The sequence below is a fragment of the Artibeus jamaicensis genome, unplaced genomic scaffold (assembly GCF_021234435.1).
Source record: "Artibeus jamaicensis isolate MK-2021 breed Jamaican fruit bat unplaced genomic scaffold, CSHL_Jam_final scaffold_916, whole genome shotgun sequence".
In the NCBI taxonomy this organism is placed as follows: domain Eukaryota; kingdom Metazoa; phylum Chordata; class Mammalia; order Chiroptera; family Phyllostomidae; genus Artibeus; species Artibeus jamaicensis.
This window is the reverse complement of record NW_026522059.1, coordinates 5,704,807-5,725,843: the sequence shown is the minus strand read 5'-3', so window position 1 is coordinate 5,725,843 and position 21,037 is coordinate 5,704,807. Positions and strand designations below refer to the sequence as shown.

Below are 21,037 nucleotides of genomic sequence, written 5' to 3'. Positions count from 1 at the left end.
AAATTAAAATTTTAAAATGAAAAACGATTTTCTTGATAGGCCAAAAAACAATAATAATCAAAGAACTTTTCTCTCACCTCTCCTGTACAGATCCAAGCCGGGGTTATGAATGAAGTAAAGGGGTGGACGGACCTCCTAGTGGAACTCAGCAGTACCACCTACCCAGTGTAAAGTCTTGCACACGAGGCTGAAGGACCCAGGGGATGGGGGAAGGGGATGAGCAGTTTCTAAGGGGCCACCGTGAAGCACGTGAGAACAGCAGTGACCATCAGTTAGGGGCCGACAGTATGGCAGCTATTACTCCTTAGGTAATAAGGAGTAATAAGTAATTCACAGATGCCAACTCATTTAATTTCCACAGCAGCCTTATGAAGTATTCAAATCCCCGTTTTACAGTTGAGGACACTGAGGCTCGGGACCATTCATTCATGTGCATGTGGTCACCCAGCCAGTAAGTGCGAAATCGGAGACAGAATCTCCACACCTGTTTTTGGAAAGGTAGATACGTACGTTATTGACCTATGGGGAAGAAATGACTTTTGGACACAAATTTTATATACCGGTTCCTTAGTGCGGGAAAGGGAAGTCTTACCTGTCTCTCGACTTTCACAAACTTCCCCATCATGCTTTGGTCTTCAATTTCTGATGTGGACGCTCTGGCCACGTACGGTTCATTCCTAGGAAAGAGCCAACAGTCCTGTAAGATTGTTACACCTATTTTTGCTTTGCAAGGTCGTTTCGGCCCCGGTGGGCCATATTCCCATGCTCATCCTTGTGCCCCCAACCCCAATTCGGGAGGCACATGTGAGTCAGGAAAGTGAGTAAAGCCCCTCACTGTGCTGAGAGGGTCTGATGCCTTGAAATGCCTTTCCTTTGCCTTTGGTCTCAGACTGCTGCCTGAGAGCCTGGTGGGCCGTGGGGAGGGGGTGGTCTGATCTCTGAAACTCTATACAGTGGGGGACGATATTTCATTGGTTCCACTTTGTTAAGAGTGGAAATCAGATGCTGAATCTAGAAAATGACGTGCAAGATGGCACTGGAGGGATTGGGGCCGGAATGAGTGCTGTGTTTGCTCTTTGGTGACACGGTGACCTCTGTCTAAGTGCCAGCTGGTCGCAGTTGTTAGGGTCTATGCAGAAGAGTGCTTTCAGGGAGCCAGGTTCCTGCTCAAAACGGCGCATGTGAACTGCTGTCTAGGAAGCTGACTTTCTCTCCCAGGCCACCGGCTCCTGCTCAGTCCCGGGTCCCTCCTCGGGTGAGCAGTCCCGAGTTGTGCTACATCCAGTGCTTTTCTTACCCCACACAGCATTCTACCATATTACAACCATCTCAAAAGAGGGATATTTCACTTAAAATTTGGATAATCAGCTTTTCTTGAAAATAGACTATCTGAAAGCAGGATCTTCATGCCTAAAATTAGCATTATTTTCACATTCAATAACCATAAAAAAATGCATCCCCCACATGGTGTGGGTAAGGGAGCGGGAAGTCTCTTGCACAGAAAATGGCCACAAATCAGAACAGCCTTCAGACTCTTTCTCTCTGTTTTATCTGGGGGACTGGCAACCTCACCCCACCACAGGGGAACCACTGGGACTCGGGGTGGGGGCACTCCGCGGGCTGTGGCCCCGCACGGCCTGTCCGTAAGTACCCACAGACCCCACCTGGGAGACTGCTGGGATGGGTAGGTGAACGCTGTCCCTTTCTGAGACTTCTTGTGTTTTGGAGTGGATGGCGGTCCAGGGGTGAAAATCATATCTATTCTGGAAGAGAGAACACAACGAGAGGGATTAAATGACAAAGGTCTACACTACAGAGAGGAAAGCCGTTCATTCCGGTCCCTCTTCAGTCAGGTATGGACTTGGAATATAGAACTAAAGAGACCAAGGAGGACAGGGACAGAGAGAGAAACACAGAGAGAAAGGAAAAAAGAATTTGTCACCTCATTACATTATCTTTATTTTTGGCCTGGTAGTGCGGGGGGACATAGACAGCTAAACCACTGAGACGGGGAGAGGGTGCACCTCCTTATTTCTTACAGGAAACGTCACGTGTGCGGCAAGCCCATCTGGTCTTGCAGCTTGTTTACGCCTCCCCAAAACACCCAGCTAGGCGGTTTTTCCACGAAACCCTGGGCTCTGCCCTCGGCTCCGCAGATCTCTGCTGCTGGGCAGGCTTCTCGGGCTCTAGGGGCTTGGCTCTGACCCTGGCGCCATACCCTGCTTCCTCTGCCGCGTGGGGCACCAGCTCCCCATCGGTGCAGCTCCGAACACAAGAGATGGATGTCCCCATGGGCTGCAGAGCTGAGAAGGGCCAGGACATGAGAGCAGCCCTGAAGGCTCGTCACAGGCCCAGGACCACGGAGACTATGCACCCAGAAGCAGCCATGGCTCACTCGGTGTCTGCAGACCCAGTTGTCCCTCTCCTGACACCACTGGGGACTGGGTGGCCTTTCCTTTCTCTCTGGCCTCTCAGTGCCACTATCAGTGTCACTAGGGCCACACAATTCATCATCCAGGCAGTCAGCCTTCAGCCATGACTCACAGAAATTCATTTGCCAGATAAAGATCTAAAGGTATAAAGGTCCACCTGACATTCAGAAGGAACAGTACTCTGCAGTGGGTGCACCCTGGACCTCACGTTCCTCTGGTCTCTCAGAGCCGTAGTGCGTAAGGAACTGAGTTAGGCTTGAGCTCGTTCACACGCCCGCTTGTTAAGAAGGCCCCGAGTACCGACTGTGTGCCCATCGGCATTGTTAGCTTCCGACCCGTCATGTGTGATGGTCCTAGTAACCCTGTGGGACACCCCAGTGAGGAAATACTATTCAGATAAGAGACCGAGGTCCAGAGAGGACCTGACTCGTGTCCATTGGCAACTGCAGAGAAGGCGCTTCGAGTAGGACTTTGTTTTCTTAACCTCAGTTCCAGGACTCCTGGCAGCATTTTTCCTTTATTTTGTAAATGGTTTTCCTTTTTAAAAACGTGCTACAATTCAATTCATGAAAGATTCACTAAATCTAAGAAGTAGGAAGAAATCCCACATGGACTCATTATGTGCTATACATGTGCCCTGGGAATCCATTGGGGACAATCCCACTGCTGTCTCTGGGCCCCTAATGGGACAGTGTGTGTCGTGTGTATTTCTGAGTAAATGTGTGTGTGTTCGTTTGTGATCACATCGTACGTATGTATTAGTTAATATTCCTGCAAGATCTAGTAGGCAGAGCATGTGTATATGTAAATACATAATGATATATAAATGTAAATATAATTTACATATTTGTATACTCATACATCTCTGTATGCACACGTGTAGTGTGTATATCTGTTTCTGCCTGTATTATTAGTTTGTTGTCATGAACAGATTCCCAGGTCATACAATTTTTTTCACCTGTCTCTATTTTGTAAAGGTTGTGTGATGGTTATATAACCTTAATGAGAGCAGACGCTGTTCCTTTCTTCACCATTATTTTATAACTGAGGAGGTGTGGCTGTTAGAAAGAATACGAGCTTTGTAGCAAGTCAAACCTGGTTTGAACATTCCAGCTCTGCCACCTGCCAGCTGGGTAATGAATTTTGGGTGAGTCCTTTGCCCTCCGAGCTTTGGTTTTCTGCTTGGTAAAATGGTACCTGTAATGTACCACCTTACGGGGTTATGAGGGATTAGACACACGTAGGCAGAGCGCCCAGGTGGTCAGGAAAAATGGTGGCAACTAATTGGGTATCGATGCTGTTTCTATGTTTTTGCTACACCTGATGCATGTTTTTTCAATACGTTGAAAAATTTATATTTAGAATTAGCCAGCTAGACTCTGTTTAGGTGATGCCAGTTTTGCTGACAACATCCAAAGCATCCTAGTCAGGGGCCAGTGGGACATATGCTTTCTGGCCATGAGGTCTCATCGGGGTGTTGACCTTGGCCACACCAATGTCACAGAGCTTTCTCCCAGCCACTCTGATCTGGAGCTGGTTGGCTCTGACATGCACAAGGTTGGATGGACATACTTGTTCTTAAAATTTCTCCGCTGCGTTGGATTCTTTCTGAATGCCTTTCGCTCTCTGTTCTCAGGGTCTGTGGGTGAATTCTTTAGCAGCCTGGGAGCACAGTCCTTCTGAATGTAACTGTCTTACCTTGTCTGAAGGTACTTTATCCTGGAAAGCATGTCGAGGTGTCCCGCAGAATACTGCTCAATCACATCTTTCACGTCGTAAGGCCTCAAGGTCTCCTTGAATTTTTTTTTGTAGAGACGGAACTGTAAAATTCTGTAAAGGTGAAGTAGAGACATCTGAGTGTCGTGCATAGAGACTGGAGGAACCTATAATCAAAGGCGAGCAAACTCAGGGGCGGTGGGGGAGGAAAGAACCAAAGAGAAAAGGACTTGAAGCTCCGATTCCTGGTCCTGCTCTAGCCTTTCAAACTGCACAGAATAGGCGGGTTAGAACCTCTCCCACAGGACCACCTCCCTTCAATTATTTGCATAAGAAACAAAATCACAGTAACCCCAAGAGCTAATGTTGACTGAGGATTCATTTCAGACACTGAGCTAAGCATTTCATGAACAATCTGCTGATAGACCCATTTGTGGACGGGGAGACTGTGGCCCGGGAGCTTCAGCGGCTGCCCAGGACCGTTTGCTCATCACATCAGAGCCGTCCTCACACTCCGGGCTGCATCTGATGAGGCCATGCCCTGCATTACGGTGTCGCGCTGCCTGCTGCCCGTTTGAGGATAGATGATGCCTCTCGTCCTGAATAGCCTCTTCAGTGCTTTGGCTTATAAGCTTTTAATAAAAAAGAGAAACTAGCTTCTGTTCCCCAAGTTCTCTCGGGGGACACCCAGAACTCATAGATACTCACCTCCATCTTCCCGGGAGCCAATAACATCACCCTGGATGGCTAATGCTCCTTGACAACCCCATCCTGAGATCAACCCCCACTGCAACAGCATCAACTAAAACCCCTAACCCCAGGTCAGCGCTAGGAACCACCACAGACCCAGGCCTCCCCCCACCCACTGTCTAGTGCATTCAAAGTGTGTAGCCTTTTGTTTGCCGTAGCCCGTGGCTCCAGCCTCTAAACACCATTTGACATGTTGATCAAACTATCCTGTTAATTTGCCATCCCTTCCAACCTCATGCCATTTAATGAGCCTGCCCTTTGCGTAACTCCATCTAACTTAGGTGTCAGAACTATGGCTCAAAGGCCAGACCTGGCCCACTGCCTGTGTTTGAAAGTAAAGTTATGCCGAAACACAGCAACAGCCAATCACTTACATATTGTCTACGGCACCACAAAGTCAGAGTTGGACACATGCAACACACACCTGTGGCCCACAAAGCCAAAAATATTGATTATCTGGCTCTTCACAGAAGAAGTTTGCCCACCCTGGACTGAGACATCAATGAAATGCTAGAAAGGACAGAGCAGAAGCCAGACCGTGGAGCATCCCAGGAGAGGGAGAGACGCCCTCCAGGGTGTCACACACTCATCCCCAGAACTCTCTGGGCAAGGCCATTCAACCAGTTACCGGCAGTCATGTCCTGTCCAGTCGTGTCTCGGTCACAGTGCACGTGATGGCGTCATGAGACAACAGGGCCATGGCTTTGCTGAGGCCACATATTATAATGCTCCTGTGTTTCCCTCATCATTCGGACTGGGAACCTTGCTGGACACATCACGGTTAGTTCTTGGAGAACCAGCTAGTTTCTAGAGTTCACTGCCACCATTGTGGGGTTCTTATAAGCCCATACCCTGATCAAAGTTTTCTTGCAAGAGTGGTGTATTTTTATTTTCTTACGGAATTCTAAAGCAAAATAGGCATAGCCACAGGGGATTACAGTCTCATCTGATACAAATAAATAATCCAAAATTGATTATCTTGTTAAAAATTCTGTATCAAAAGAAGTACATGAATGAAGAGAGATGAAAAGCCCTTTTGAGTAAGAGGCCTGCCCAGGAAGAAACCCCCATGTCCTGACACGCCCCCTCACCCACAACACCCTTTAAAATATACGGTGGCCAAAGCCAGACAGAAGCATGACAGTGGGAAATACTGTCGGGAGCCCATAAGGGCGCTTTGGTGCACAGGTGAGCATCGAGTCACCCACGATGGCTTGCTGATGTACAAACCACTTTTCCCGAGGCAGCGCCCTCCGTGGGGTGCTGACATCCTCTTATACCTGCCGCAGGGGCTTCCTGACCACCTTCCCAAAGCCAAAGGCACTCTACAAATGTCCTGTGGCCCGGAGCTGGGGCCACAGGTGGGGAGGTAGGGGGGTGGCCTTACCTGACAGCTCGGATAACAACCTTCAGGGTGGGGATCATGTCTTCGACAAGGAAGTCACTCCCGTAGTCCCTGTCTTCGGCCGCGGGATCGCCCGTGCCGGCATCTGGGAGGGAGACACACGTATCAGGGGTGGACCAGAGCACTTGGGAAGTCACAGGGACCTGGTTCAGTCCCGGCCTTCCCTGCTCCACCTCCGGGGTCCTTGCTTCCACCTCCAGGGACCCTGCAGCTTCTCCAGTGGTGACATCACCCAGTTTTTCTCAGTACCCCTCTTCTATGACCCGGAAACCCCAGTCCACGGGGCCTCTTGGAGGCAGCCAAGGGCATATATATGGTGCTGGTTCAGACTCTTGCTCTTGCAAGTTATTAGCCTGTGACCTTGGGGAGGCTGTTTTCTGAGCCCTGCTCACCTCCCGCAGCCCTCGAAGGGTTCTCTTCCAACACGTCTTCCCACCCCCGTCTCCAGATCACCCTGCACCCGGCCCCTCCCCATCCTTCAGGTGGACCTCCATGCCAGGACCCTCATCACTGCCACCCTAGGGACCTGGGTGAGAGGTTCCTGAACTCCCTGCTGGTCTGCACAGAGGCATGGGGTTGACTACAGCCAGGAGACCAGCCACCTGGGACCCCCCTGCCCTGTGGGTTGTGGGGATGAGTCACAGATGCCTCCAGCCCTGGGACGTAAATGAGATGAAATGAGGAGCTGGTTCAGGGAGGGTAGGGAATGGGCTACTTTGCAGACTGGAGGGTCCTTTGATGGGGGATGGAGGGAAGGAGGCGGCCGGGGGAGCCAGAGTGGAGGTCTCGGGCAGGGGGCGGGGGAGGAAGGCCTTACCTTCGGAACTCTGCCAGAAAGCGTAGGCTTTCATGCGGAAGGCGGTGCGGAAGCGTTCTTTATTGTTTAAGCCAACAGGCTTTGGCTCTTTAGAAGGACTTTCTTCTATGGCATCTACATTCAGAGGGGTAAATAGCTTTCCTTTAGTATTGCTACCACGAGGATTAGAAAGGCGAACCCGATCCAAGAGACCCAGCTTTTGGCTACAAAATAAGCAAAAGTGAACAATTTTCCTCCTTGAGTGCAGGCTTTCGGAACTTCCCATCCCTCTCCATAAAGACTCACACACTCTCCTCCACGCATGAGTGGGACAGGCGCCCTCCACGCCACACCGGATGGAGAGGCTCGGGTGGGGCAGGGCTGGGTTCACACCCTAGCTCGACAACGTGGGGCACGTTCGTGAGCTCCTCTGCACTTCCATGCCCTCTGCTTACGCGGAGCTGCACTGAAGACGCTGGCTCGCCTCCGTGCACAGCAATGCCTCATCCTTTCTCCATCTCCTTGGCCCCAGTAACTTCCTTTGGACCACTCCACGCTGCCCAGACAGCGGCTTGCGCGGGAAAAGCCTGATCACTTGTCTCCCGGGCAGAATTAAGTAACATAAATTGCACGAGGCTGGTACCCTAACCTGGTGTCCACAGACACCCCTCCACGTATAGAATTTAGGGGTGTCCATGAGCTTGGATGGGGAAAACACGGCTCCTTCGATTTGCTAACATCTAGCTGGAATTTAGCGTGTCTTTCCATATTATGATTGTAGGTAACACGCCCCACTCAGATCCTGAATGTCCCCGTCACATGCCTCAACTTTCCACCACAGAAAGCACAGGTCATTTTATACCCTGTGCTTGTCACAGTTCCAAAGTGATGGTAGCGTTCAACCTGCCACCAGGTCCTGTCACCAGATTTGTCACAGAGAAGCGTGTACATGACCCATCTCAAATGTTTAAATTTTTGGATGGCTGTGTGTCAATATAGTGTTGACCCTTGAATAACTTGGGCTTAACTGTGCAGGTTCACTTAGAGTGGATTCTAAAGAATAAATACACTGTTGGCCCTCTGTATTCCCCTGGTTTCACAGCTAGACACTCAACTAACTGCGATCAAAACAGTGTTTTTGATCTGCACATGGGAATCCACGGATCTGGTGGGCCAACCGTAGGCGTTACTGGTCTCTGCCATTTCATAAGGAACTTGACCGTTTGTGGATTGTGGTGTCCGTGGGGGTCCTGGAACCAATCCCCATGGATACCAGGGATGGCTGTAGTTATGTTCTGGGGGAGTCAAAAGTCTACTGTAGATTTTTGACTGTGGCGGTCAGCCCCCAAACTCCCATGCTATTCAAGGGTCCACTGTAACCAGATTTTCTTGTAAATGCGTGCATTTTACTTATGGATTCAAAATTGTTATTCTGAGGAAGGGTCCCTGGATATCATCCTACTTCCCAAAGCATTTTTGGCACAGGAAAAAAACAAAACAGTTACTAAGTCCAGTATAAAGTCGTCCTGGTGCAAAACCAGCTGCACCTGGACTTGAAGTCCAGCTCTGCCCTTCAGCCTCTGGATGACCCTGGGCACGTCTCTGGCCTGGGCACATCTGTGAGCCTCAGTTACCTCATCTTGAAAACAGGGAGAAGCATTTCTGCTCTACCTGATTGCTAGGTAATGTTGGCATAGGATATGGCATAGAGCAGGCACATAGTAGGTACTCAATAAATACGAATTTCTTCCATTCCTCAGCCCTTTCTATGCAGTTGGTACACAGCAGAGAGAAGCCAAACTGCATGTTTTCACACATGGACAAACTCAGCTCAGTGGCTTCCTCCCCATCACCCGCACAGGGCTTGTCACATAGTAGGCATGTCATGCACTTGTGGAATAATTGCATAAGTGAATGGATGTGGGCTGTCAAGTCAGAGATAATTTAGTATTTCTAAGAGGGTGTCTGGCTATCACAGCCACGCGCTCGGTGCCAGAGCTGCTGACGTCTTTGTGCCGTGGTGTGGAGAGGTCACGGGTGTCGGAGCTGCAGAGGAGGCTGGGACACCCCCAACCAAGCAGGAGCCTGATGCTGACTGAGCACCAGGTCCCCGAGGGTTCAGCGAGTCTAACAACGTCTGCCTCCTAGACGCCTGGGGAGCATTACACATAGTAACATCTGCTGTTTCTGCCGTCAGACTGGCCCTGAACACACACACACACAAATGAGTGAACACACGCCCGAACCTTTGTGGTTCCTCACTGCCTCTGCACTGTTCTCTCTCACCCTCACTGCTACCTGAGTGACCTGCCCAGGGTCAATTCAGAGAACCTCCAACACACAGATGCGACTCACTTTCCTGAGTCGAAGTCACGGTTTGCTAACCTGCTTCCCCCACCTGAAGTGGATGAACGACTGATAGGATGAAGAACAATGTATCAGGGTCCGCTGGAAAGACTGGACTGCACGGGAAAGCGACTCAACATACGTGGAAGACGCTCCCTACCTATGAGTGAGTAAAGGGGCCTGTAGACCAGTCGCTTCTCAGGCCCCCTTCTTCCTGGCCCCTGGTACATATCTTGAGGGTCTGTCCTTCTCTGGCCACCATGTCCCTTGCTGGCCCCCAAGTCTCCTCCTGCATGGATGGGTACCCACAGGTCCTACAGCTTGTCGTGCCCTTTCTTGCCTTTTCCGTGACCTCATTCCATCTGCCCTTTAAAACTGCCTGCGCCCCCCACCTTGGAAATTACGTGCCCACCTCTGTTCCAAAGACATGCTGTGCTTTTCTCTGTCTCAGTGTAACCTACTGTGTGGAGATAGTGCGTCCCATGTCTGCTCGCCCCACTGCTGCAATCCGAGCAAAGCAAGGACTCTGCCTGGTCACCTCCGAACCTGGCACATACCCCTGCTGAGCACATCCCAGGGTGCAGGGTCACGGCAAGAATCATGGGCTTTGGAGCAATAGCAGCCTGGGTGGAAAAGTCCAGAGAAGGACGTGCCCCAGGACACCAGGCTCATCCTCTCCGGTCCCCTGCCTCCTCTCCTGCAGGAGGGTGACAGCCAGCCCTCCCAGCAGGTCAAGGGTTAAGTGCGGGTGCATGGAGACTGCTGAGCCACTGTCTGGGATGAGAGAAGCCTTCCAGAAACACTGGCTGTCATCGTTATCTCCGGAAAGCATTCTCTTCCCACCTCAGCAGGAGAGGGCTAATGGTGTGTAAAAAGGGTGGATAAAATGTCCCCTGGCCACAAAGAAAAAAAAAGAAGTCATAAATAAATAAATTGAAATAAGTTCTTTTAAGTTTCTTTTTATCTTTCTATTAGACTTGACATTCTATATATTACTTTATAGCACTTCTTCACTCTAGTCTCAAACATCCTCCATCGTCACTGAACTTGACCTTCCAGATAAACGAAGCAAGACAAAAGCAACAGCAGCCACGCTGTCCTGACGTGAAACCTCAGCATAAGTGCTGACTACTGGAAAGAGAATGAGAGGACTCTCTGGGTTCCATCTGGGCCGAATTTAAGTTTCACTTGTTGGGCATTTCAATGGCTCATTGCAACTGCTAACAGTTGGAACGGCTGTGACTACGCTCACTGAATACCCCACTGGCCACAGAGCAGGGTTTTTATGAGATGGGTTTCTTCAGCACCAGGAATCTGGATGTGCCGGGCACTGGTCAGAAACCTCTGCTCTGAATTGCTCGGGGCCAGTGCATCTGGGAGGCTACAGAATTCTCCCTCCAGCAAAGTGGGTCACCAGTTTACTTCTGAATTGTGTTGCCTGAACTCTAAAACTCTACAGGATGATCAAGGGCAAGGCACAGTGCGCCCCTGAAATTCAAAACCCGCCTCTGCCTCTCCCCACGTGCATTTGCAGTCCCGATTCAGGCCTTGGGCTCGGAGGTGCTGCGGGCAGCATGAAAAGCCCTCCCCGGAGCTGACATCAGGTTTCCTTGGAAAGCTGGGGTCCCTGATTGGTTAGGCGCAGACAGACAATTTTGAAATGTGTATTGAAAAAGCTGGAACTAAATGAATTGGGGACAGAGAAGTAAAATCAAGGTGTTCTGTCCTGGCAGAGGTAGCCCATGTCCTGGGCTCCTGGCTCAGGTCTCAGCCCCAGGGAAGTCCAGCCATAGCTCCGGGCAAGTCCCTGACTTCCCCCCCCCCCCCCCCAGCCTTTGCATCAGTCGTGACCCGCACCTAAACCCTAAAGGAATCTGACTTTTTATCTGAAACTCAGCCAGACTTACAGTAGAAAGTGTTACAAAGCTCATTGTCCCCCCAGAGCCAACCCGCTTTATCCGGTACACACAGCCTATACTTTGATCCTTTGCAGAAAACTCCCGTGTCTATTTTCCAGTTGGTTGATAATTCAGAGGGAATGAGGTGCTACAGGTCTACACTCCCCCGTGTCCCACAGGGAAACCCGAGACTAAGCCTCAGTGTTGGGAATGACTCTGAGGTTAAACAACCGGTCCGCGTCCCATCTCCACATGTCAGGTACTCACGGCCTGGCACCGGTGTCATGGGGTCTGTCTGGGTGGCACGAAATAGTAAGAGCCATGGGATTGAGTCCAAGGCTCTTATTTTGCTCCAGGTAACAATTTTCTCATCAGTAAAATGAGGGGCTTGGCTTAATTGAACTTTCCATTCCTGTGCACCTTTAGTAGTTGTTGATTCCAGGGCACAGAGGAGATTTATTGCCAACCTCATCCATCACTGTGTGAGATGAATCTCATGGGGCTAATGTTGCAGGGAGGAGGCAAAGTGTGAATTACAGCATCTGACCGTGTGCTCCTGCACTCTGTGGTATACCCTGGCGCTGAGCCTTTCCCTGCCTGCATGGCCCCCTCTCACGGCAGGAACTGCAGCTCCACGAGCCAAGAGAAGGCAGTAGGAACAAAACAATGGATTAGGTTAACTGTTCCCAACAGCCACGAGGACCAGCAGAGTGGCTGCGATCACGGACTATGAAGATCTGAGTCCTACTCTTGCTGCGTTCTTAGCAACACGACTTTGTGCGAGTCACTTGCCTCTTTGAACCTCAGTTTTCTCCTGTAAAATGAGAATTAAAAGTAGCGTCTATTCATGGGCTCACTGTGGGGCTAGATGTGTTTAGAACGATACCTGGCAAACAGTAAGCATTCTTTCTAAATGATTGCTATTATGCCTGAATTCTCTGATCCTTTCGCCTACTGAACTTGACAGCTTTGCACTGGGAAGGACATAATACAGACAGGAGATAAAGAAGCCGCCTGAACACACTTCTCTCTCCAAAGACAGCAGAAGAGTCCTGAAGGCTGCTGTTCAGACTGAATTGCGTGAACATGCAAAGTGCGCCATTGGGCTCAAGCAAATGGTTATTGTCAACAACTACCTGTTTTAAAAATTCAAAAATGCTAGTTTCCATCAGACCAGTGCCCCTAATCACCAGCAGTGCTGCACATGCAGTGAATAGTATAACTGATGTTGAAAGTAATATCCCAGCACAAAATAGCAGTCTCTTCTGGTGTAATCTATAGGATAAATGAGGCTTGGTGAGGTATACTGTTGATGTTCCGCAATGCAATACTATTTTGAGGGATCTGAGAATTCATGGGTAGAATTGATGCCTGTCATGGACAACAGTAATTTCTGTCCGCTCTGTGTTTCATCCCTATGCTTCAGGAAAAAGGACCATCTTCTATTCAGGAGCCGATGCCTCTAACTTCGACCCAGTGACTAACAGGGGCTGCCAATCACAGCATCCCAAACTCATACCCGTCCACTCCAACAGGCGAACACATAACCCAGAGTTGGGCTGGCAGTAGCTTCTCACTGAGCCACAGAGATTGTTCAAAGTGTGCACACAAGACACAGAGTGGGCCAATCTAAGTGCCTCCCGGGGGACTTTCGGACTGGAGCTGGGCAGAGACAAAGGGGAAAACGGGGGACCCCCTGCAGCTGCCTGCACCCACGCATCATCGGGATGGCGGAAGTCAGCTGAAAGAGTGAGGCCAAAAAGAGCAGAGATGAGGAGAGAGACCCCAGAAGGTCCCACTCCTTATTTCCCAGGGGTTCCCCTTGTGTCTGATGGGGACCCTCGAGCTAGTACATGTTCCTCCTAGTCCAGGCCAGAGTAGGTTGGGCTTATGACACTGGTAGAGTAGTTTGTCCGTGTGTGCATCCATCGTCCGTCCATCCATCCATTCATCTATCCACCCACTTTTTCAGTAAGCCTCACAGGGCATCGATCTGGGGATTCATGAACCCAGGCACAGTGATATTTTACATGTATGCTCCAGATTGGCTGACTTCTGTCCCCATCTGTATAGAAAAGGCTCTAAAGGTAGATTTCATAATTGGCAGTGTCCACACCTGTGTGGTTTAAAGGTCTGTTGGTCATGAGAAAAGGAGGGGAAAGAGCACCCACTGGGGGTCCCGAGACCTGAGCTGTGGAACCCCTGGAGCTGGTGAGCTCTGTGACGTAGGGCGAGCCTGCCCTCCTGGGGGTGGGGGGGCTCAGTTTCTGTAAGAATACCTGGAAGAGGGTCTCTGAGGTCCCCTCCCGCTCTGCCTCAGTAAGCCACGGGCTGCTGCAGGCTCTCTAGCTGATATCCCTAGATCCAGCCATGGTCATTCCCCCAGTCCCTTCTAGTCCCCCGCGGTGGCCCCACATCCAGGAGAGAAACCCTCATCCATTTGAAACAGGCGCAAAGAAGGCAGAGGCTGACCTGTGTTTCCATGTGCGAGTTAGCCAGCACTGTCTGTAACTCTCCTCAGGTGGGATTATGGAGGGGATGGGGTACCACGGGCCCCAGTCAGAAGGACCTGACCCAGCTTCCCAAAGACTACTGTCCTCAAGCAGTTCCCCTACAAGTTGGCCCAGGGTCCTGTCACCTCCTCTGTCCAAATCCCATCAGATCTAGGACAGCATTTGAACTTCATGTCTAGGAGACTCAGTGCATGGTCCCTAAGTAGTTTGTCCACAATAATAGATCAAAAGTGTATACTTTAAATGGACATTTGCAAGAGATAGTCGTTCTTCACAATCCCGAGCAGGGCACACAGTCTCCCTGACATTGTGGCATCTCCTTGAGAAGGACAGAGAGGGAGGGACAGAGAAGCACTCAGAGCCCAGAAGCTCCCTGCACCTGCAGTGAGCCTGCTTGACTGGGGAGACGTCTGCAGTGGTGGGGATCGTCAGGTAGAGTCTTGACGCACTTTCTGAAGAGCCATCCGCGAGCCCAAGGAGCGAATGATGTGATACGCAATGACATGTCATGGCCTTGACACTCAGACCTGAGTTTGAATGTTGGTCTTGCTGCTCAGCCGGGTCACCCGGAGGGAGTAGTGACTCAACCTCTCTGAGCCCAGATCTCTCCAATCCAAAAATGAGGACAGGAGGATACATTGTGGTTGGGAGGACCCAATGAAATAATGTGCACAGGACTCTGGGCACAGAATCCCGGCCCAAGGGGACACTCAGGCGGCGGCTGTTGCTATGGTCACCACTGAGGTGGCTTTGAATGGATTAACATGAGGAGGACACAGGGAAGAGTGGTCCCAAAACTCTACATGTGACTGGCATGGACTCCCGGGGACCTGAACCGAATGGAACTAGACCCTCGCTCTCAACACAGTGGTGGGAAAAAGAAGTTCATAATCAGAAACGTACCTGGCTGTGGACTCGAGCTGTTCTTTCCTACAAGAGAGGAGGAGAGAGAAAATAAAGCGCTGATGACGTGGAACCCTCCCCCCCCCGAGGCTGCCCCGAAGCTTCCCTTTGGCGAAGATACAGGAGGAAAGCAGAACTCAAGGACAGGGTGGAGTCTGGAGGGGCCGCCGAGTGAGAGGGGCTTCCCCTCCTGGACCCCAGCCCCCGCTGCTCTGAGCCCCAAGGCTCCCAGCCCTTCACTTACTGGACCAGAAAACAGTGGCTGAGCACCTTCTCTGCCCCAGGCCCTGTGCTTGGCTCGAGGGTGTGTGTAGCACGGGGGACAGAGCAGGGAACCAGGAGTTTCATCACTGAGTGGCTATAAACCCATCACTCTGTCATCACCATCTTCACTGCAAGTATCACTGGACAACCATTAACAGCTGGGTACTGTTTGAAGTGCTTTTACGGATCGACTCATTTAGTCCTCATAACAACCCTATGAAGTGAGTATTGGTATCATCCCTGCTTTCCCGATGAGAAACCAAAGCACAGAGAGGTTAAGGAAATTGCTCAAGGTCTCACAGTTAGGAAGCAGTGAACTCAGAACTCGAACCCAGGCAACCTGGCTCCTGAGCCCATGCTGCGACCATGGAGCCACACGTGCAATGCCCAGAATTCCCTTCCTGGAACAGCTGTGCTCATCCTTCGAGTTCCAGCTGAAAGGGCCCCTTTGTTGCAGTTCTTATTTTACTCCCCAGGGTCCACGATGAGCTAATCTCTTCATTTGTGGGGCTGTACACTGTTCACATCGTGTTATAATTACGTGTTAGTCCATGAACTGCTTTGCAGGCAGATCCTCTGTTTTTTTTAGCCCTAAAATCTAAGCATCCCATCCCTGGCACGTGGTAAGTGCACAGTGAAAACTGAACGAGTCCTGGGATCTGCGTGGCAGGGGAGAAGACAGGTGGGGAGAAGAGAGGCATCACGGGAGCGGAGCAAAGGGACTGGCTGGAGAGTTAGGAATTTCTAGCTCAAGGGTCAGCTCAACACCCAGTTCCAGTGTGGCCTTGGGCTGGTCACACAGCCGCCGGCCCCTTTCCTCTCTTGAAGCATGTGGACAGAAAATGTTCTGACGTCCTAGAATTCTCCTGGGCGCTGACTCCAGGAGGCGTAGAGAAGGAAGGGGCGAGAGGGCAGTCTGGGGGAAGGCGGGAACAGAAGGACTAGGGAGCGTGTTAAAGAATTGGGGGCGTCACTCCCCGTGCCCCCTCCAACTTAATTCCAATACCGAATGATTCCAGAGCTACGCCTTTCAATATGGCAGGCACAAGTCACAAATGGCTACTAAGATCAAAATAAAGCACCATTAAAAATTTAGTTCCTGTTGCACCAATAATAGTCAGATGTTCGACAGCCAACGTGGTTAAGTGTTTAGCATCCTGGGCAGCACAGCCGTAGGCTGCTCTACTCCCACTTTTGGGGAACCCAATCAGTGTGCACGCTCTTCTGCTGATGGAAAACAGTATCTGGTTTTTCCCATCTGCACTCACTTCTGCTTGCATAAAGGGTCAGCTATCATCCCCCAGGGTCTTCCTGCACCTTCTCAGACTCCGACCACCTAACTGCACCAAGTCCACCCAGTCTCCACTGGCCAGCAGATCGGGAGACCTGGGTTCGGTCTCAGCTATGCCCAACACAGTGTGTGGCCTTGAATAAGGTCTTGAACTTCTGGGGTCCTCAGTTTCTTCTCATAGAAAACTGGATTTGGACTTGAAACTTTCTGAGGTTCTTTGCAATTCAAAAACAGTGAGTTTGTTCTTTTAAATGGTAAGAAAAGAAAAATTAAAAGGGACGCCCGTCATCCATCACCTCCAGTCCCAGCCACAGAGACACTTGCAAACTAACAAAGGATGACCCTGAGCTGGAGAGTTCGATGTGGCACCACTCCTGGAAAAGGGCAATAGGGCTCCACCATTCGAAATCGGGGGAGGAATGTGAAACGGGGCGGCCACCGTGGAAAAGAGTCTGGCAGTTCTGCAGGAAGTTAAACACAGAGAAACCAACTCCACTCCTAGAGGTGCCCGCCCCAGAGCACTGCAAACACACGTCCACAGGACAAACACCCAAACGCTCAAGGCAGCATCACGGCCAGGGGGCGCCTACGACCCAAATGTCCCTCCACCGGTCCGTGGTCAACGATGGGCCACATACAGTGCATTGTCACTCAGCCACAGAAAGGAATAAAGGTCTGATACACAGGACACCGGGGGTGACACTTGAAAATGTCGCACTCCGTGAAATACGTCACACAAAAAAGGACACATATTGTGTGGCTCCATCTTTGTATGAAATATCCAGAATGGGCAGAAGACACAGAAAATTGCTCTGTGGCTGCAGGGGCGGGGGAGGAGGACCCGCTGTGTGTACATGCACACACACTAACCACCACGGAATCGTCCGCTTTGTAAAGGAACTTTTGTAGTCTGTGAAATACAAGTCGTTATTAAAAAAAAAAAAGAAAGAAAAACAAAAAACAAACCATAGGAAGCAAGACATATCAGTGTCTTATCAACTACATCTCTGCCATTAAACATGCGGGGTGTGCTGGAAGTTAGAGGCACTCTTTCCAAAGGGCCTGCCTTGTTTCAGAGTGGTTGCTAAGTGAATTTCTCTAGTGACTTTACCCTTTTGTCCTGGAAAAGCAAACAAAGAAAGAAACGTTCTCTCTCAGTCTCCCAGACGTTCCCAGATCACAGCAGCTGTCCGCCACACACCGCATGCCTCCCAGTCGCTGACAGCCAGGACAATGCCTTGTTTACAGCAAGTCAACCCAAAAGAACGGGCCTGTCGCCAAGAGCTTGGGATGCACAGCAAACGGAAATCATCTTGGTTCTGTGTTCAGTGTGGTTGCACATGCTGTTTTTGAGTTCAAGGTCACTCTGTTCTCTTAAGGGAAAGCCACCTGCCATCCTAAGAAGACCATCGCTACCCAAAAGAAGACTGATTCTCTGCCAAACCTGAAACAATTACAGCAATGACGAATTTCAGAATCAAAAGGAACCACGGACAGTATTTTTCTGAACAAGCAAGTCTAATTACAAGTAAGAAGACACAGTCAGTAAACTCAGACTTCATCGCTTATTTACCGAAGCCTCGTTTCTCCTCATCTCCTTCACCCTTACAAGTCATCGCCCCTGAGTCCTTTCCCCCTTGGTTATTCCCGTCCGGGTTCTCTCCCTACCCGCTCCCTACTGCTCACCCTTCGGTGCCCAAAGGGTAAGATGCCCAAAGTTCCTGAGCCCCAGTCCCTTCATCCATGCCAGGTACCAGGTGCCACCCACCGTGGAACCTGTCTCCAGGTGCGCACACTGGGCCACTGCGTCAGAATCCCTTGGGGACTCGTACCCCGCTGACACTGTCTGCATTCACACGACCTCCCACCTGAAGGTCAGGGCACCTCACACTTGAGAACCTCTGACTGACTCTGCGGGTGCCTGTGAGGATTAGGTGGCACGTGCACTGGGAGGCCTGGAACGTACTGGACACCCAGTAAGTGTCCGTTTCGCCCTTTCAGAGGCCCTGGCCATGCAAAGAGGTCTTTATTTTCCTTTTCTCTCTCATCTCCCCCTCTGGGGACACAAAACCACCTCCCCAGGTCACCACAGGGTCCCTCCTGCGGATTCTCCTGCCTGGCCATTCCCAGCATGCCCTGCTGCAGCGGGTGCTGGCCGTGATGGGTGGTGGGGACATTCAGAATCGGGAGGGCAGCCCCTCACAACGGCCCCCCACTTCCTCGGCCACCAATCCTGCTCCAACATTGACCAGACCTTCCCTTACCTGCCACCCCATGTCCTCTAGCTGGTAACCCCAAGTGGTACCCTGCATCATCCAGGCTTTTTAAAAATGCTTCGATGCTGAGTCCCCTCCCTGGGGTGCGGCCTGGGCACTGGGACGCTGTAAGCTCCCCAGTGATTCTACCAGCACAGACCCTCAGGAGGGTGGTGGGCCACGCCCTGAGCGCCTGGGAGCGGGGGAGGGGGGGCGGGGGGGGGGGGGCGGTCACCACTTGCCTGAAGAATGGAAAAGAGACGATAGACTCATAGAACCTCCATGTCGCCACGAGGTCAATCCTGTTGGGGTTGGTAGCATAGTACCTCCAGGCAGCCTGTGGGGGGAGACAGGAGGGAGCTGGTATCACCCCAAAGCCTTCCCAGGAGTCCCACAGCCGCAGGACACTGTGTACGTCCTTGACTCCTGAGCATTTAAATGAGCGCCAGGGCCACTCCCAGGGAAGCCACGGTCTGCCTTTCTGTAGCATCTCCGGGAAGACACACTTCCTCAGCCCCACACTCTCAGAGCTGCCTCTGGGGCTATGGGTGTGCGGTGGAGGTGAGCTGCAGTGCGGGGGGGGGGGGGGGGGGGGGATGGGGGGTGGAGTGGAGTGCTGGGTATGAAGTCTCTGACAGGCAGGGACTTGTCTCAGGTTCCCTGAGACACTCAAACCAGTAGGAAGACACGTATCGCCTGTTGTCCCATTTCTGGGTGCAAGAGACAAGGAGGTAGGGTTTGGATTCTAACACACTGGAGCCACGGGGATGCTGGGGTGGTCTGGGGTTTGGGGGGTAAGGGGGCAAACTCCAGGCGACTGCGACTGGCCAGGAGATGACAGTGTACAGGGTTACACCACGTCCCACCCAGGATCAGACCACAGAGACACTCACCGCAGTGGGCACAAGTTCACGAGAGGGTGGTCATGCACACATTCTGTCCTATGTGGCTGTACCCAGGACACTACTGTCTTGTCCTCTGTGCTCTCAATGGCCCATAAAGGAGAAAGTCCCTCTGAAGAGGGACTACTTCAGCCTTTGTCACCACCTCTGGCTACTATCCCTGACCCCCAGCCCATGGTGGGGGTGACGGAGGTGGAGAGCTGGCAGGTACCCCGCAGGCCGAATGGGTGAAGTGTTCAGGACTGTGCACCTGTAAGGCATCTCTTCCTGCTTTGCCGTATGGGCTCTCTGACTTTGGCAGATGTGAGGGGCCCCCGCTCCTCGGAGGTGACTGGCTAAGCTCCTGGACTCTACTAGGTTGACCCTTCCCTGCAGGTCCCCAGGTCAGGATTGGGGCGGGGAGGAGAAAGACCTAAATTCTCCACTGCAGATGAAAATGTAAAATAGCAGATGGGCTGGTGTCTGTGTGAGTTCTGTGTCTATTTCCTGACTGGCTTACAACATGATGGAAGAATAATAGGATTGTCGCTAAGTAACCCCCAGAGAGAGGCCACATCGATAACCACACAAACGCCCACAATTACCCACAAGCACCCATGGTCCTGGGTCCGTCCTAGTTCGTGGTCATTCCCTCTCCCGAACACACGGACATGCGTGCAAACACACATGTACACACATGCAAACTGTATGCACTTGCACACATGCATGCACACGTGTACCACTTGTGCATGCACACCACAGATCTTAATCCAGCCGGCCCGCCCCAGGCCCAGACAGACACAGACCTGAATGAGCTCAGCAGCCGGCTTCCTCCTTTTCTCAAAGTGCTTCTGACGGTGCTGCTCCTGCACCTTGAGGGCCAGCCCGGAGCCCAGGATGCCCTGGAGGGAGAAGTCCCACTCTGAGTCAGCCCCTGGGGACTCTCTGAGCCCCACGCCCAGGCCCCCAGTGACAATGCTGAGTGATGGGGAGAGGGGAAAGACCCCTCCTTCGCTGGCAGGGAGTAGGTTGCCTTAAAGTCAGGAAGGCCGGACTCTGACACTTCTGCAGCCCTTTGCTCAGCCACGTCTGCCGCTCAGCAACGTGAGACCCTGAGCAAGTCTCCTCTGTGCTGCACCTCTGCTTCCTGCACGGGGAAGGGGGTGACAGTGCCTCTCTCACGACAGCGCCAAGGGACAAGTGGGAGGGTGCACAGGAGCCGCTGGGGGAGGGCCTGACCCAGAATCCATGTCTGGTAAATGGGAGTGGAATTTAAAATCACTTTAACTGCTGGAATCATCACCTGAGGCTTTTGTTAAGAGCTGGAGTTTCCCAGAAGTGTGATGTTTTGATTTCCAGGTCAGACCCAAGAATGGATTCAATGGATAAGAGCACGTCCTTTTCGACTTGAGAGAGAACCGAGTGTCACTCCCACGGACCTTCACCGGGACAGGTGAGGAAGGTCACGTGTCCGAGGTCAAGCAGCCCAAGGGAGGGCTGCAGTAGAGAAAGAGCACCCCCAACCTCAGGATGGGTGGTGAGGGGGGAGCAAGTGGACAGTTAGATCGGCAGGGCCTTCTCAACCTT

At 51.6% G+C, this 21,037-nt stretch overlaps 1 protein-coding gene across 2 annotated transcripts in view; it reads right to left on the bottom strand.

Moving 5' to 3' along the window:
• KCNQ3 (potassium voltage-gated channel subfamily Q member 3) overlaps nt 1–21,037 on the bottom strand; it is a 192,421-nt gene that overhangs the window by 9,101 nt on the left and 162,283 nt on the right. For both annotated transcript variants that reach the window (XM_053661012.1, XM_037166610.2), the window contains 8 exons: nt 20,257–20,352; nt 18,812–18,906; nt 14,760–14,786; nt 7,121–7,323; nt 6,286–6,388; nt 4,131–4,262; nt 1,665–1,763; nt 593–677 (listed from right to left, as the gene is read on the bottom strand). In XM_053661012.1, coding sequence (XP_053516987.1) covers nt 593–677; nt 1,665–1,763; nt 4,131–4,262; nt 6,286–6,388; nt 7,121–7,323; nt 14,760–14,786; nt 18,812–18,906; nt 20,257–20,352 — 840 coding nt within the window. The remainder of the gene's footprint in view (nt 1–592; nt 678–1,664; nt 1,764–4,130; nt 4,263–6,285; nt 6,389–7,120; nt 7,324–14,759; nt 14,787–18,811; nt 18,907–20,256; nt 20,353–21,037) is intronic.